This window comes from Aegilops tauschii, chromosome 6, assembly GCF_002575655.3.
Source record: "Aegilops tauschii subsp. strangulata cultivar AL8/78 chromosome 6, Aet v6.0, whole genome shotgun sequence".
In the NCBI taxonomy this organism is placed as follows: Eukaryota; Viridiplantae; Streptophyta; class Magnoliopsida; order Poales; family Poaceae; genus Aegilops; species Aegilops tauschii.
In genome coordinates, this window is record NC_053040.3 from 42,019,992 (window position 1) to 42,033,885 (window position 13,894).

General features: G+C 42.1%; 1 protein-coding gene across 5 annotated transcripts; it reads right to left on the minus strand.

The window, feature by feature from the left end:
- Window positions 1-1,790: 1,790 nt before the first annotated feature.
- On the minus strand, window positions 1,791-12,990 carry LOC109782853 (protein fluG). 5 transcript variants are annotated; one of them, XR_012187097.1, is made up of 19 exons: window positions 12,719-12,990; window positions 11,873-12,124; window positions 8,182-8,250; window positions 7,985-8,099; window positions 7,766-7,871; window positions 7,426-7,582; window positions 7,239-7,334; window positions 6,320-6,368; window positions 5,802-6,064; window positions 5,496-5,671; window positions 4,885-5,005; window positions 4,765-4,817; window positions 4,550-4,679; window positions 4,275-4,420; window positions 3,319-3,534; window positions 2,784-3,016; window positions 2,557-2,696; window positions 2,336-2,455; window positions 1,791-2,039 (listed from the first exon to the last, which is right to left on the minus strand). XR_012187097.1 is itself a non-coding variant. In XM_073500971.1 (18 exons), exons 1-18 carry the CDS (start codon window positions 12,890-12,892, stop codon window positions 2,393-2,395), a joined length of 2,493 nt encoding a protein of 830 aa, XP_073357072.1. In that variant the 5' UTR covers window positions 12,893-12,990; the 3' UTR covers window positions 2,079-2,392. The 5 variants fall into 5 exon arrangements, 4 of the variants coding, with proteins under 4 accessions (XP_073357072.1, XP_073357071.1, XP_073357070.1 ...); XM_073500971.1 differs by lacking the exon at window positions 1,791-2,039 and having other exon boundaries at window positions 2,079-2,455; window positions 3,319-3,507; window positions 5,535-5,671; XM_073500970.1 differs by lacking the exon at window positions 1,791-2,039 and having other exon boundaries at window positions 2,079-2,455; window positions 5,535-5,671.
- Window positions 12,991-13,894: the final 904 nt, after the last annotated feature.

Consider the following 13,894-nt stretch of genomic DNA (forward strand, 5'->3'; position numbering starts at 1 on the left):
TTTGAAATTACTGCGTTCCCCAACACCCATAAAAGCATATATTTTTTCAAGGAAAAAGTGTTCATGGCATTTTTTTAGTTTTTTCTTACCATGGCAAATTCAGTTTATTGCTCTTGTCAAATTTGGAGTACTATTTTTCGACCATGGCAAATTCAATAATTGAGCATGGAAAATTTTAGTGTTTTGGCCACGGAAAATTTAGTTTATTGACGATGGCAAGTTTTATTAATTGACCATGGCAAATTTTTTAGTTCTTTTTCGACCATGGCAAATTTAGTTTATTCACCATGGCAAGTTTTCTTAATCGGCCATGGCAAGTTGTAAGTCCGACCATGGCAAGTTTAGTACTTGACCATGGCGAATTTAGTTTATTGACCATGGCAAATTTTATTAATTAAACATGGCAAATTTTAAGTCTTTTTTCGATCATGGCAAGTTTAGTAATTGACCATGGCAAAAAAAATTGGTAGATCACGGCAAGTTTAGTAATTGTTAAGAACATCCACATCTTCTGTCATGCCCTTTTTCTGGCAAATTTTACTTCATTTTTTGCCATGGCGAAAATACTTTTATTCACATGGCAAAATTAGTGTAAGTTGCCATGGAAATTTTTAGTTTAATTGGCGGCAAATTTATTGTAAAGATCATGGCAAGTTTTGTTTTAAAAATGATGGCAAATTTACATTTTCTAGAACATGGCAATTTTAACTATGTAGCAGGGTAAATATATTTGTATAGCCCTGGCATTTTAAATTTGTTTCCATGGCAAAAGTACTCCATTGTTGTCATGGAAATAATTAATCCATTTTTGGACATGGCAAATTTAAATCCATTTTTGCCATGCCAAAAATACTTTTAACTTTCACATGGCAAATTTTTAGTTTAAGTTGACATTGCAAATTGTATTTTTAGTTGCCATGGCTTATTTATTGTAAGGAGCATGGCAATTTTAATTTAAATATTATGGCAAATGTACATTTTATAGAACATGGCAAATTTTACTATGTAGCATCTTAAATATACTTGTGTAGCCATGGCATTTTTTAAATTTATTTCCATGGCAAAAGTACTATATTTTTGTCATGGCAAATTATCTAGATTTATGTGTGATATTTATTGTAAAGTTTTTTTTTTCAGTTTTTTAGTTGGTTTCATATTTTTTATGGTTTTTTTATTTACCTAAATGGGCTTATTTTGGCCCGCCAGCACAAGTGACATAAGGGTTTTACTCTTTTTTGCCATGGAAAGTTTTACTTTTGATGGCACGGCAATTTTTACTTTCTTTGCCATGGCAATTTTTACTCTATTTTTGCCATGGCATTTTTTACTTCTAATATAATCTAATGCATGAAATAAATCTCTAGATGAACTTAGCTGCCATGGGAATATGGCATATTTTGTAGAAAATGTTGAAGATGGTAAATTTGAGTATAAATAACATACATTTTTTTGTGCAGAACATGACAAATTGTTGAACAATTTTTTAGTAGATTTCCCATACTATTTTAGTGTACTTACATTCTGGACACATGAGCATGTCAACCTTTTTCATAGCATTGCAAAAGACCATGGCATTTTTTGTCGTGCAAATGAACAATGTCTATTTTGTCACAACAACAACCGAGCTTTTTAGTTCTTATGGGCTTTTTTTGTACAGAGGAAAGGCCTGTAGGGCTTTTTTGTTTTTATGGGCTTTTTTTGTACAGAGAAAAGACCAAGGACGGGAAGGAGCGTTCGGGCTGGGAGGCCTCTCCTCCCGAACGATTTCGTTCGTAGGGAGCTGCCTGTCGTACCGAACTCCTCTTTCGGTCTGGGAGGCCCCCAGACCGAACGTTCAGTCCTTATTGACGTCCTTTTCAAAACACGGTACAAATGTTGATGCTCACATGCACTCGCCCCTATGAACACACACACCCTACCCCCAGGAGCATCTCTGAGATACTGAGCGAGCACAACATCTTGAGATCCACAAAGTCATCATATGCGCATCATAGACCATGGAAACGTCTCCTTCCACTGAACAAACACCGATGAAAAATCTGAAATAAATCAAGAAAAATGTGAGCACTGGAGCGAAATTTAGGACTTGATCCCTGGTGGGTGACTGGTTCCACCACAAATAACCTAATCAAAATATAATTCTGAAATTTCAGCCAGATTCAAATATTTTGTGCTACCAAAATCTTAACATTGGTCTCTACCACTTATTAACTGAAAAAATCGGAGAACTGCAAGTGCATTGCCGAGATCCATCAGCAATCCGTGGGACAACATTATTCATCGGCATACATGTGAAGTGCCGAGAGCAGAGCAATGCCTAAAAGAAGAGCAGTACGTTTTCAACCCGATCGATCATCAAGCAAGAGTGCTCGGTCTCGGCCTGCAACTACTGCTAGTAACGGTGAATGAGATGGTGGACTGCCCCTGGGTTCTTAGCGTAGTGCTCGATCTCGGCCTGCAACACACACAGGAGAACATGGCGAATTATTAAGACTAGTTATATCAAGAGCAGATGAAAACAGTGTACTGGAGAGCGTGTCTACTAGTAGTAATTACCTTTCGCATAGCTATAACAGAAGTCACAAGTTTGTCACCCATCAGTTCATGAAAAATCTTGTCCGCAGCAAGTGCCTCCACAGATCCAAGCAAGTCATGCGGTAGCCTCTCGTGTGAAGCGCAATCTGCAGGGTTCAGTTCTGGAAGAGCCAAGAGACACATTTTAAAATGTTAAACTTAAAAAAAATGTTAAAAGATCAAAAGAGCAATGAGAAATTAGTGTTTACCAGTTGGTGGAGGCAACTTGAGGCCTCTCCTTAGCCCGTCGATCCCGGCATTGACAATGGCGGCGAGGCCTAGGTGAGGGTTCGCGCACCCGTCGAACGACCTAATCTCGAAGTTGCTGACAAAATCAGGAGGCACGCCAGGTGGGCAGGAGGTCCTCAATGGAGCCTCCCGGTTCTCTTTCCCCCAGCAAAGATATGCTCCAGTGAATGTGTTTGGCTGAATTCGGTCGTAGCTGTATATGCACACACAGAGAAAACCATCATCGTGCTCTCTTCTTTCATAAACAAATAAAAAGCCTGTGATAAAAAATCTAGCTTTGCTAGTTATGTATTTACAAAAATATTTAGGTTAGTAAGCCCAAAAGATCAATAACTTTGCCATGAAAGTATATTCAGGATCAAAAAAATCATAAATATCTAGCAAAGAGTAGTGATCGAGTATTCGATCGTATTGGAGACTATATATACAAAATCTTCTACTCCCTCCGATCCATATTAATTGTTGCTGATTTAGTATAACTGATTAAACTTGTACCTGTGTGGGTGAGGGGCAGTAAATGCCAGTATCGATGGAAGATGATGATAAACTCCAGCAAGGAACCGTTCACCGGTATTTGACATCCCATGGTAATTATATTTATTTGAGCCCATGAAAACATTTTGGTCATTCTTCCATAAGCTCAGGTGCACATGACAACCGGATCCAAGTTCATTTAGGTCTGGTCTGGGCCAATGAAAACATTGCATCATACTAGATACCAAGAACACAAGTTCCACATTATTGTGTCGTTCCGCAGGTCGAAACAATACATGCTTGGTGATTTAGCTAGCTGGTAAATAGGTGTAGCTCAGAAAATTTGCGTGAAAGTAAAACATTTGGGTGGCAGCAGGGTTCAAGAAATTATCTGGTATTTTTTATAACTAGCCTAGTTGCAAGGCATACTGATGCCCCCAGAAAACAATCTTGGAGCATCTGCAATGCAAAGTGCTTAGAGAGGTTCTTATAAAAATAAACTATTTTTTAGCACCGGTGTTTATTTCTGAAGCATATGTGCCTAATTAAGGATTTGTGCTCCTTCATAAGCATCAGTGCTTTTCTAAGCACCTCTCTAAGCACAATGCATTCTAGATGGCCTTATCAATCAAAACTAAGCGACTTAAAGATGATTGTGCAAACAAAATATAATTTAAGCAAACCTAGGCAAACTATTAGTTTGTCTGAAAGCTTTCGGGCGATAGTGGCCGATATTTTTCGGTTATGACTATAGCTCATTTCAGTTCTCTTCATATCTTTATTTCAAAATTTTAGTTATTTTACATACAAGCCGATAGTTCAGTGTTCAGTAGTACAAAACAGTGTACCGAGTAAAATCCATTCTCTGGGTAATGCTATTATCACAACAGCGAATGTAGTGTGCACACTTGATATGTGCCTAATTTAACATACACATTAAACAAGATGGCATATTATATATTAATCTGGTGACTTACTTTGGTAGAAATGTTGCTATCACCCCGTGTTTTCGAGCAATGGATTTAATAATTTCTCGGGCATATATCTGATTATCAGCAGCAAGAGTGCACAACACATACTTTAAGGCTATCTCGAACTGCCCATTACCACCTTCAGCATGCATCTGTTATATTTGTGGGAGGAAGAATGTGGGTGAAAACACACAAAAAATCAATCGCTAAATAAGTACACGCAAAAAGGGTAACCAATTTGATTCGAGAAGTTCTTCACATGTATAAAAGTCACTTGTTACCTGCTCAACCACAATGCCTGCAGCTTTAAGACAAGAATGTGCTTCTTTCAGCATAAATGATGCACCATCAAATGCTGAAGTCGAGCAGTAACTGCTATTATCATACGGAACCCAATGTTCATGCCCCTCGCTGCAGGAGTTTTCGGTACAATTAAAGAGCAGATAGATTTTAACATAATTAAGTTTATACAGACTACAGAGTCGGGCAAAGATACCTGAATGATTTTCTGAGCAGATAAAATTCATTCTCAAAACCTGCCTTGACTGTCTAGAAAAGACAAATAACTAAGCATCAATAAAAAACATCTACTATATTTTTATGGATTTATTCTTACCACATTGAATTCATCTAGCAGAACTTTTGTCACTTTTCTTAAAGCATTTCTAGGACAGTATTCGGAGGCTTCTCCGGAACCGGTTAGCATGTCAACCATCACCATTTCTTCGTTTCTTGACCTTGTAAGAAGTGTAAAGTGCAATTAGTATAATCCCAAGCCAATTTTATTCCTAAAAAATATTCAGGTTGCCATTGTTAAGACTATGTCTTAGTAAATTCCCGGTTTGTCCGGGTAGGTTGTGAACAATCCGGCAATGCCAATGCCTGATAAGAACTAAGTAATTGCTCCCTCTATATCAAAATATAAGATTTTTTTATACAAAGGGAGTATCAAAAAAACGTCTTATACTGTGAATTTGTGATACAGAGGGAGTAGTACTAGTTATATATAGAACAGAAACCATAAGGATATCCTTCGCCGGATATAAGCAACAAATTGTCACGCATATGTACAAGTTGGGGGTGGTTGATCTAAAAGGAAAGTTGGGTATGTGTGAGAGAGAAACAATAATAATAAAATAAAAAATTGTTCAAAAATTAAGGTTTGACCCAATTTATATAAAAAATAACAATAAATTGTTCAAAAATAAATTAATTAAGGATAATCACCATGGGATCCTCAAAAGTGTTGACATATCTGCCACAAGCCTGATTTCCTCTCCGGCACAAGTAAGGTTTGTCCCAACTGCTGGGGCATCTCTAAAGGAAGTAAACCCCACTGCTGCAATACCTAGACCAACACCCTTGTTCCGTGCAATGCCGTAAAATCTCTCGGCTGGCAAGGCCTGAAAGTAAAGTTTCCATTTCTCGTTAAAAAAAGTTTCCATTTCTCAAGACTACCTGCTAAAAATACTAGCAATTCTAAGGCAAAAAAATACTTAACAATGTTTTACGTGGTCAGGAATATATGCTTACACGGCATCTATGTTGACCTGAAGCATCATTCCAGACCATTCGAACAAGGATCACATCATCTTTCCCGAGACAAGACGACGATGATATGGTATTGTCATCAATACTGGTAGTTTTTTCATGGAAGACATTCAACTTGTACAGATGCAGTGCATTTCTTCTGAAGATGTCCTCAACTGCTTCTATAGCTTCCTGAATGGTAAGATCACCATCTTCACATGCAGCTGAGAGGACACGGTAAACGACATCACGTGCCCATTTTGCACCTGTACATCAGCCCAAGCTAAAAATCAACACCAAAAAGAAATAACTGTACGTCTACAGTCCTGTAAACTGAGACGACTTGCTTCCAAACTGTACTAGGAAATATGTATATCAATAGTGGTGAAAAACTGAAAATTATTTCTCCCTACCTTGCATAGATAACATTCAATTCAAAGGCCCTTATTTCTGATAAGCATATACATTTGTATTGACATATAACGTTCAGCTTATTTAATACCTAAGATGGATAAACATACCTAGATAGTATGTCTCCGGAAAAGCATATCCGTCTGTGCTGAACATGACCTGAAATTAATGTTAAAAATTCCTAGATGTATCAGTTGTAAAGTATATCCAGAAGTGGCAAAATTCAGGTTAAATACATAAATGATGAATAATATCACATGCATCAAATATCAGCATAATTGGTACTCCCTCTGTAAACTAATATAAGATCTTTTACATCACTAAAAGATCTTATATTAGTTTACAGAGGGAGTAGAGTTCTGTTCAGAGGAAATATGAGAGTGAATACTACAGACATGGATTGACAAAAGAAAGTTAGATATACTGTAAGAAGAAGATACCAAAGATATGCTCTTGAACCTTTGTCTCCAAAGGTTGATGGTAAGCTATTAACCAACAAATACTACTAGAATTGGATTCTCTGGCCATGCCTGCATGTTACTTTTGCCGATGCTATGAGTCAATAAAAGCGTTCTTTATCGGAAAAAGATGAATGCTACTATAGTAATTTGTTAGTTAGTTAATATTGACCCTCCAGTCACAAAACGGGGTTTTGAGATAGATGTAGTCAATTTTTCATTACTTCGTTATCTATTGATATCTGTGTGAGTAATACAAAATTTAAAATTGAGCATCCGGATAAAGTGTGAGTAAATTTGCCTTGAAAAATGTTTTCCCAATGTCTAACCTTACTAGGTTTATAAATATCTTACAGGGTCAAAGGAATTTTGGCATCATGTCGGTATGCACTATGACAGTCCGTAACCAGAAGGGGTGCTACTTTTGAGTTGGTCTTGGTTTCAACAGCATGAGAATCCTCAGTATGTATTCAGCACGATCCATGAAAAGTAAACTAAATATGTATTCCTAACAATGATCTCAAGTATTCAGTTTTTCTAGAAACAGCCATTCAGAAGACAGGTACTTTACCTTCTTTATGGGAGCTCGCTCCAGGAGCTCTTTAAGTGATGATGTTATTCCTTGAACACTAAGTTTTGGAAATGCAAAGCCAAAATCAAGGTAGACCTATTTCTGGTTTGTGTAAGATGGTTAAAAACATAAAATGAAGCAAATAAAATGGACAATGTATAATTTCTTAGTAAAAATGAGGTTCCACCTGGGAGTAAACAGATGCAAGATAGGATCCTTCCCTCGAAAATGGATACGAAGCATTTAGAAGAACTATTTGGCACTTGACAAATCTTTTGTCTTCAAGAACAGCACGCAGATGAAAAGGGGTGCAATGTCGTAAGCCCAGTTCCCTGTCTCCAAACCTGAAATTGCGTGGAAAACATATGGCATATATTTATACTGGAGATTTTATTTTATTTTGAAAAGGAGGTAAAGACCCTCGGCCTCTGCATTGGGTGATGCACACAGCCATATATATACTAGAAATGCATATTGAAATTACACCACCGTGCTTTGATATATATGATTTAAAATGTTGTCGTTACCCTGTATGAATCTGCATTGGCAAATGAAACTCCACAGCAATTTCAAGACTATGAATAAATATATAGTCAAACAGGTTTTTGTTTGTAATCCGAAGAGGCCTCCGAGCTGAAAAGTATGGATGATTAATAAGCTTAATTGCCATCCAATTCTAGTTATTAACTAGTAACACTATTTTATTGGTTTACACATTTGTATCTCCCAACAAAAAATATGCTTACTTGCTAGCTCCTTCCGAAGACCATCCTCTGCATCCACCTTGCTAACACTTGGATCAATCTCTAAGCCACTTCTATGTGCAGCCATGCTTTTCAATCCAACAATTTTGTTGGCAACTGTGAGGAATTTGTTAAGGGTATTTACAGAGTTCAAACAAACAAACACACACACGCGCGAATATCCGAAATTGTGTAGGATATGATTTGAGCTTCGCCACAAATGCTTCAGTGAATGAATCCAGTGTCCAGCTTGATCCAACAACTGACTCCTGAAATATTATTCACTTCATCACTATTTAGTCAGAAAACACTTGACATTATTAATGTGACTCAAGAATTGCAGTAAAAATAGATTGACATAGTAATGTAGCGAAGATCGCTCTTTAACTAGGTAACCAATCTGTTATTTAGACTCAAATGTCATGTACGTCAATCAAAAAGTTCCACTATAAGCCCCCTTGTGGGTTTGGTAGATTAGTAATAAGATGATTAAGACACTGATTATAAGTAAGTGTTGAACAAAAACTTAGTCCCAGGTTCTAGTTGGGACAGTCATCGATGGCACATATCAATATTGAATAGGGTGCGATTGGGCAAGTGCACCACACGCCCCCGCCCCCCCCCCCCCCCCCCCCCCCCGCAGCCCCCGCGTCGTCCGCTCGGGCGACTCGGGAGGCCACTAGGGTTTCCGCCCAGCGCCGCCACACCCTCACCTCCTTCCCCCTCGTCGCCACCCGAGGTGGCCGCCGGCAAGCCTGCGCGGTCGCCGATGACGGTGGCGGCGAGGCCCTGGTCGCTCCGTTCCTGGCGGAGGACTCCGGATCTGGGGAGGCGGCCCTTGGCGTGGCGGCGGCGCCCTCCCGGCTGGCGGCGTCCGTGGGTGGTCCTAGCCGGCGTTCCCGACCACGCGGGTGGTGGGATGGCGGCGGGTGGTGGCTGCGGCGTGGAGATCCCCCTCCTCGTCAGATCCGAGGTTCGACTCCCCTCCCCTTCAGCTCCCTAATCCCCGCCGGTTCCAGCAGTTTCGGTCGCCGGAATGGTGTAGATGAGTGCCCGGTGGTGCGGTTTTGGGACCGTGGGAAACCATTGGTCGGTTGGTCCGGCCCGGCGGCAGCGCCGCCCTTCCTCCTTGGAGGTGCAGCTGAGATCCCAACCCTATCCACCCCCATTCCCCTCCCGGGTGAAAGCCCAAAATCCTTCTTGGATTGGGCGGTGACGGCGCGCTGCGCATCGTGTCCTCCTTGGAGGCGCCGCCTGGGGAGTGTGCGCTCGGGTGAGGGGCGGCAAAGGTGGAGTTTTGGGCGGCTCTGGTTATCAGGTGGCTGTGGTTGGTCTGGCTCGCAGGGAAGTCTGTCCCCGCTCCCCTCAAGTGCGGTGCTCCTCGGTGGTGGCGTGTTTGGCTCAGCTCCGGCGGTACGGCATCTGCGATCCGGCGGTAGGGGATAGGGTTCCTCTTCCCGGCAGTAGCAGCACGTCCCTCGCCGTGGACGCCCGGTGTTTCTCTTCAGCGGCCGACGACTCCTGCTCCTCGTCGTTCTGCGGCCTCTCCTGATGTCCTTGCTGCTCGTTCTTCAGTGGCTCCTCCCGGTGGCTTTCCCGCTATTTTTCAGGTGTCCTAGGTTGCTTCGGTGTGTCAGATGAGGTGTGCTCATGTCCTAGGAGGTTGTGCTCTGTGACTGTTCCAGGACTCGAGGTCGGCATCTCTCCTGCTCTAGGGTGAGCGTCTCTCATGTCCGTCGGCGGCGCCTTTCGATCCAAGGCGAGAGGGAAGGGTCCCTCTACGGCGAGAGCGAAGGAAGATGCTTGGTTTCCTCCTACCTTGGACTCGGTCATGTCCACAACTCCACTCTGTTTCTGCAGGTCCTCGTTGTGCTCACGCTGCTCGCAATTCTTGGTTCTTGTTTGCTGCGGTCGGCGGCGTGTACTAGCTTGGGCTTCCTCTTCTTTTTGTTTTGAGCTAGTATTCTGCGTTGAGTTGTAAGCTTCCTAGGGTGCTCCTTTGTATCGTTCGGCCGATGTGCTTGTTGTTGTGTTGTAATTCCTGGCCGGTTGATGGCTTTGTTAATTCAAAGCCGGGCTCATCGCGAGCCTTCGTTCTAAAAAAAAATAGGGTACGATTTGAAATCAAGAAGATTAAGGACATTTTCAAGATCTTTTGGTGGTCTAGTTATCATATTGAGTAACATCAAAATCATACTATCAAGGTAGGAGCTTGGTAGTAGCAAGCAACGTGAATTCATGCTAAGTGCTCAGAAGAAGTACTAGAGAACACTACTGACTAGTGTTAGCCAAATAATTGAGTAGATGTGAGAGTTTGTTGCCGGAAAGTTGGTTCGGGTGCAATTGGAATCAATGTGAGGGTCAATTGTTTTTATTAGAGTTTTGCTCGGGTTGTTAACTATTGAGTGATTTCTGTTTCATACTTCCATGGCTATCACGAGGATTTAATTCACAAGTTATTTTTTCTGCGAATACACAAGAGCTTGCATATCTTTCATTGATATAGGAAGAAGCACCCCACCCCCCGTACTACGATAGCAAGTTGACTAGTCCTTTGGCACCGTCCTTCTCCCAGGAGCGCGCCTCCTCTTGGATCGCATGAGTCAAGCAGGTGTGAGGCTGTCGGTGGCCAGCCGTCGAACACACAGGCGTTCCGATGGGTCCAGATCGACCGTAGCAACCTGTGGATGGCCGAGTAAGCAGAATGGGAGGCAGGCCACCAGTGAAGAAAAAGGTGTGGCTGGCCGAGCCAATGAGCGAAACCAGGTGAGAACGCCATGCCAAACCTGCCAGACAAGGAGATGATGCATCTATACAATAGCTTGGTCGCAAAGCGGGTTGTAAAGCTGACCATGCTGCGCTGACAAGTGTTATGCAGTCATGGGTTTATCTATCAGCGTTGCGACTCACATACGCCATGGGCATACTACAAGATGTCTCAATCCACTAACCAGGCCCAACAAGGAAGCATCACGGGCTTATAACATGTCATGGCCAAAAATCAAACTTGTAATATAATAAAAAAAATTGGGACAGCAAGAGTGCTACACTTTCCACACTATTCTCTTGCTGGTTATTTGCCTTGTTTATATCCTCCCCCTCCCCCTGTAATAACCTGACTTATTAGGGATGATAGACTACTCATATCAATAAGGAATTTCTTCTTTTTTAATAGCCCATTCAAAAAAAACTCCAAAGTTGAGTGTGCTCAACTTGGAGTAATTTCAGGATGGGTGACTGAGTGGGAAGTTGGTCTCAGATGCGCATGAATGAGTACAAAGTGCGCAGGAAAGACTAGTATTGATCTGTGAGGCTAGTCTAGATCCCGCCAGGAGTAACGACCACCGATGGGGTGTGTTCGAGGCATTATAAGATGGTATCAGAGCCGACCCTCGCGGTTACACGGATGTTTGCGCGTCAGGTGCGCGGTTATGTTGTGCAAGACGTTTGTGACCTGTCGTGGCACACGGCATGGCACATGTGTCGGACTGGACGCACAGACGTATGTGCCAAGAGGGAACGTTCCTGTGGGCCGACGAGGACATCGGTTCCTCTGAGTAGGCGTGTATGTAATAGCCTGACTTATTAGGGATGATACACTACTAACATCAATAAGGAATTTTTTTTCGGGAGGCCATTCGGAAAGAACTCCAAAGTTAAGGATGCTCAACTTGGAGTAATTTCAGGATTTGATCTAGTCCAAGGTGTTAACCCCCCCCCCCCCCCCCCCCTGCCCTCAATATGTTTAATCTATCCTTCATAGTCAAATATATTGACAAACATGCATCTAATTTTAGAAGAGAATTCCTCAAAACACCATAATCATTCATTACAAAAAATGCCATTCACATCAACAAAAAACACAAATAGCATTAATAAAGGCACACTCACCTCATTAATAATTGTTTCCGCCAGGGTCTCGATTCCGACAACTCTGTAAACCTTGGGAGCAAATGCCTTGTGAGATTCCAGTTCAAGGGTTTTGTCCAATGTGGAGACATCATCTACAACAAGCGCAGATATATTGGCAGCTTGGAAGCATTTTGAAGTGATAGATGACAGGCCTTGAGCCCTTCTGAACTCCTCCACCTTCTCAAGTGAGGGATCACAATCGTACAATGCAGCAATGTCCCTAAGGCTTCGCTGCATTTAATTAGTATAAATTGGTTACCAAAAATGCATGAGACGGCGAAAGTATTTGCTTAGTGCCACGACTATGTAACACGACATTTGGAACCACGCCACCCTTATTTAAGAAACAAAGAATGTAATGGCACCAGCTAGTAGCTTGGAATTGTCTCACAGAGCACCGCCCAAACGGGAGACGTCACATGACAGCAGGGAACATTTGGCAGGACGCCGCACAAAAAGTCCTCAACACCAGAAGCAAGAACCAGACAAGACACAGCCCCATCAGCTAGCTCGTCTGCTCCTCCGCTCCCCGGCCCATCCATGCCATGGAGTTTCGTTTTAATTCTTTCAATCGAAATCCAGAAAAGCTTGACGTTTAATTTTCAACACTGTAAAAAAAATGTTGAACTCTAAAAGGGAAGCTTGAAATAGGCTTTCGCCCTGCTGCAGATAAATCGCGTATAGTGAGCGAATGAGTATGGTCCGTGGGTTGCAGATGAGTTCGTGCATGCTTTGTGTTTGTGTGACCACAGGGGCTTCTTGCATCTGCGCGGCCAACCATCGGTGCATGCATGCTTATTATCAGGAAATGATACTGGTTAGTACCTTGAAAGGGAGGGAGTGGGGGGCCAAGGCGAGCGCGTCGCCGTCGGCCTCGGAGAAGCAGCCGATGAAGGGCAGGGTGGAACCAGCGGCGACGAGGTCGTGCGCGTGCGCGTCCACCACCGCCGTTTCCTCCGCCGCGCGCCGCAGATCAGCATACTTGGCGTCCATATCCATCTCCTCTCTGGTGTACGTAGGTCGCCGCTGCTGTCTCCCACGCTCGCTTGCTCGGTGCTACTACAGGAACGAAGTAGTTCGGTAAGGTGCCAAGATTGGCCGGTGTCACTCACGGGCTTTCCATTGTATACATGCATACCGACAGACACAGGTGGCCCCACGGATGGATTACCACCAAGACGGACGGCAGAGAAACGCAGGGTAGTCTGTGATCCCAGGAATCTTATCCTCCTCAGCACTATGTATGCCTTCATCTTTTCCTGCGCTTTCTTCCCAGACCTTAAGATCCTGAAGAACATCTTTGCACAGCCCCAAAGTGTAAATTAATCATATAAATATTTAGCGGCCTAATACGTCTTACATTTATTTACAGATCAAGTGAGAGTACTTAAGTACTTGATCCCGTCACTCCTATTTATCTCAAAATGCACATATTCCACCTCACCACGTATGCTATCTCGTCTAACTCCCATCAACCTCACTACTTATATGTTTCTATGTACATGCATATGGAAAAATGGTATTATAATATTTCTTTCAACATATATACATCTCACATCATCAACCCCGCTACTTCTATTTTGTTCTCAACATGCATGATAAATACTACTTATTATTATCCTATTAATATTTATAACTATATTATAATTAAATGCAATAAATCATATTAGTTTTAGTCTTCATTCTTGTATTCAAATTCCAAAACACTGAGTACCATTAAAATAATATATTGCAACAAAAACCGCAACAACGCGTGGGTCTCATATTGTACCATAGATGGTAAGTATCAAAATAAAAAAAAATCTAATAGGTTGAAAGATTCATACCCAGGACCAGAAAGCAAAATATTGATGGTCGCACTACCTCGTGGATCAGCGTAATAGCTAATAACTCCAAAATTTATGTGTGGGCCTAATGGCCTGGACTGGTGGTATAGACCGTTAGTCTTAGGGTTAATTAGAGATAAGGGTCGCTTGCTTAGAGGTCAAGTAAGCCTTGCTT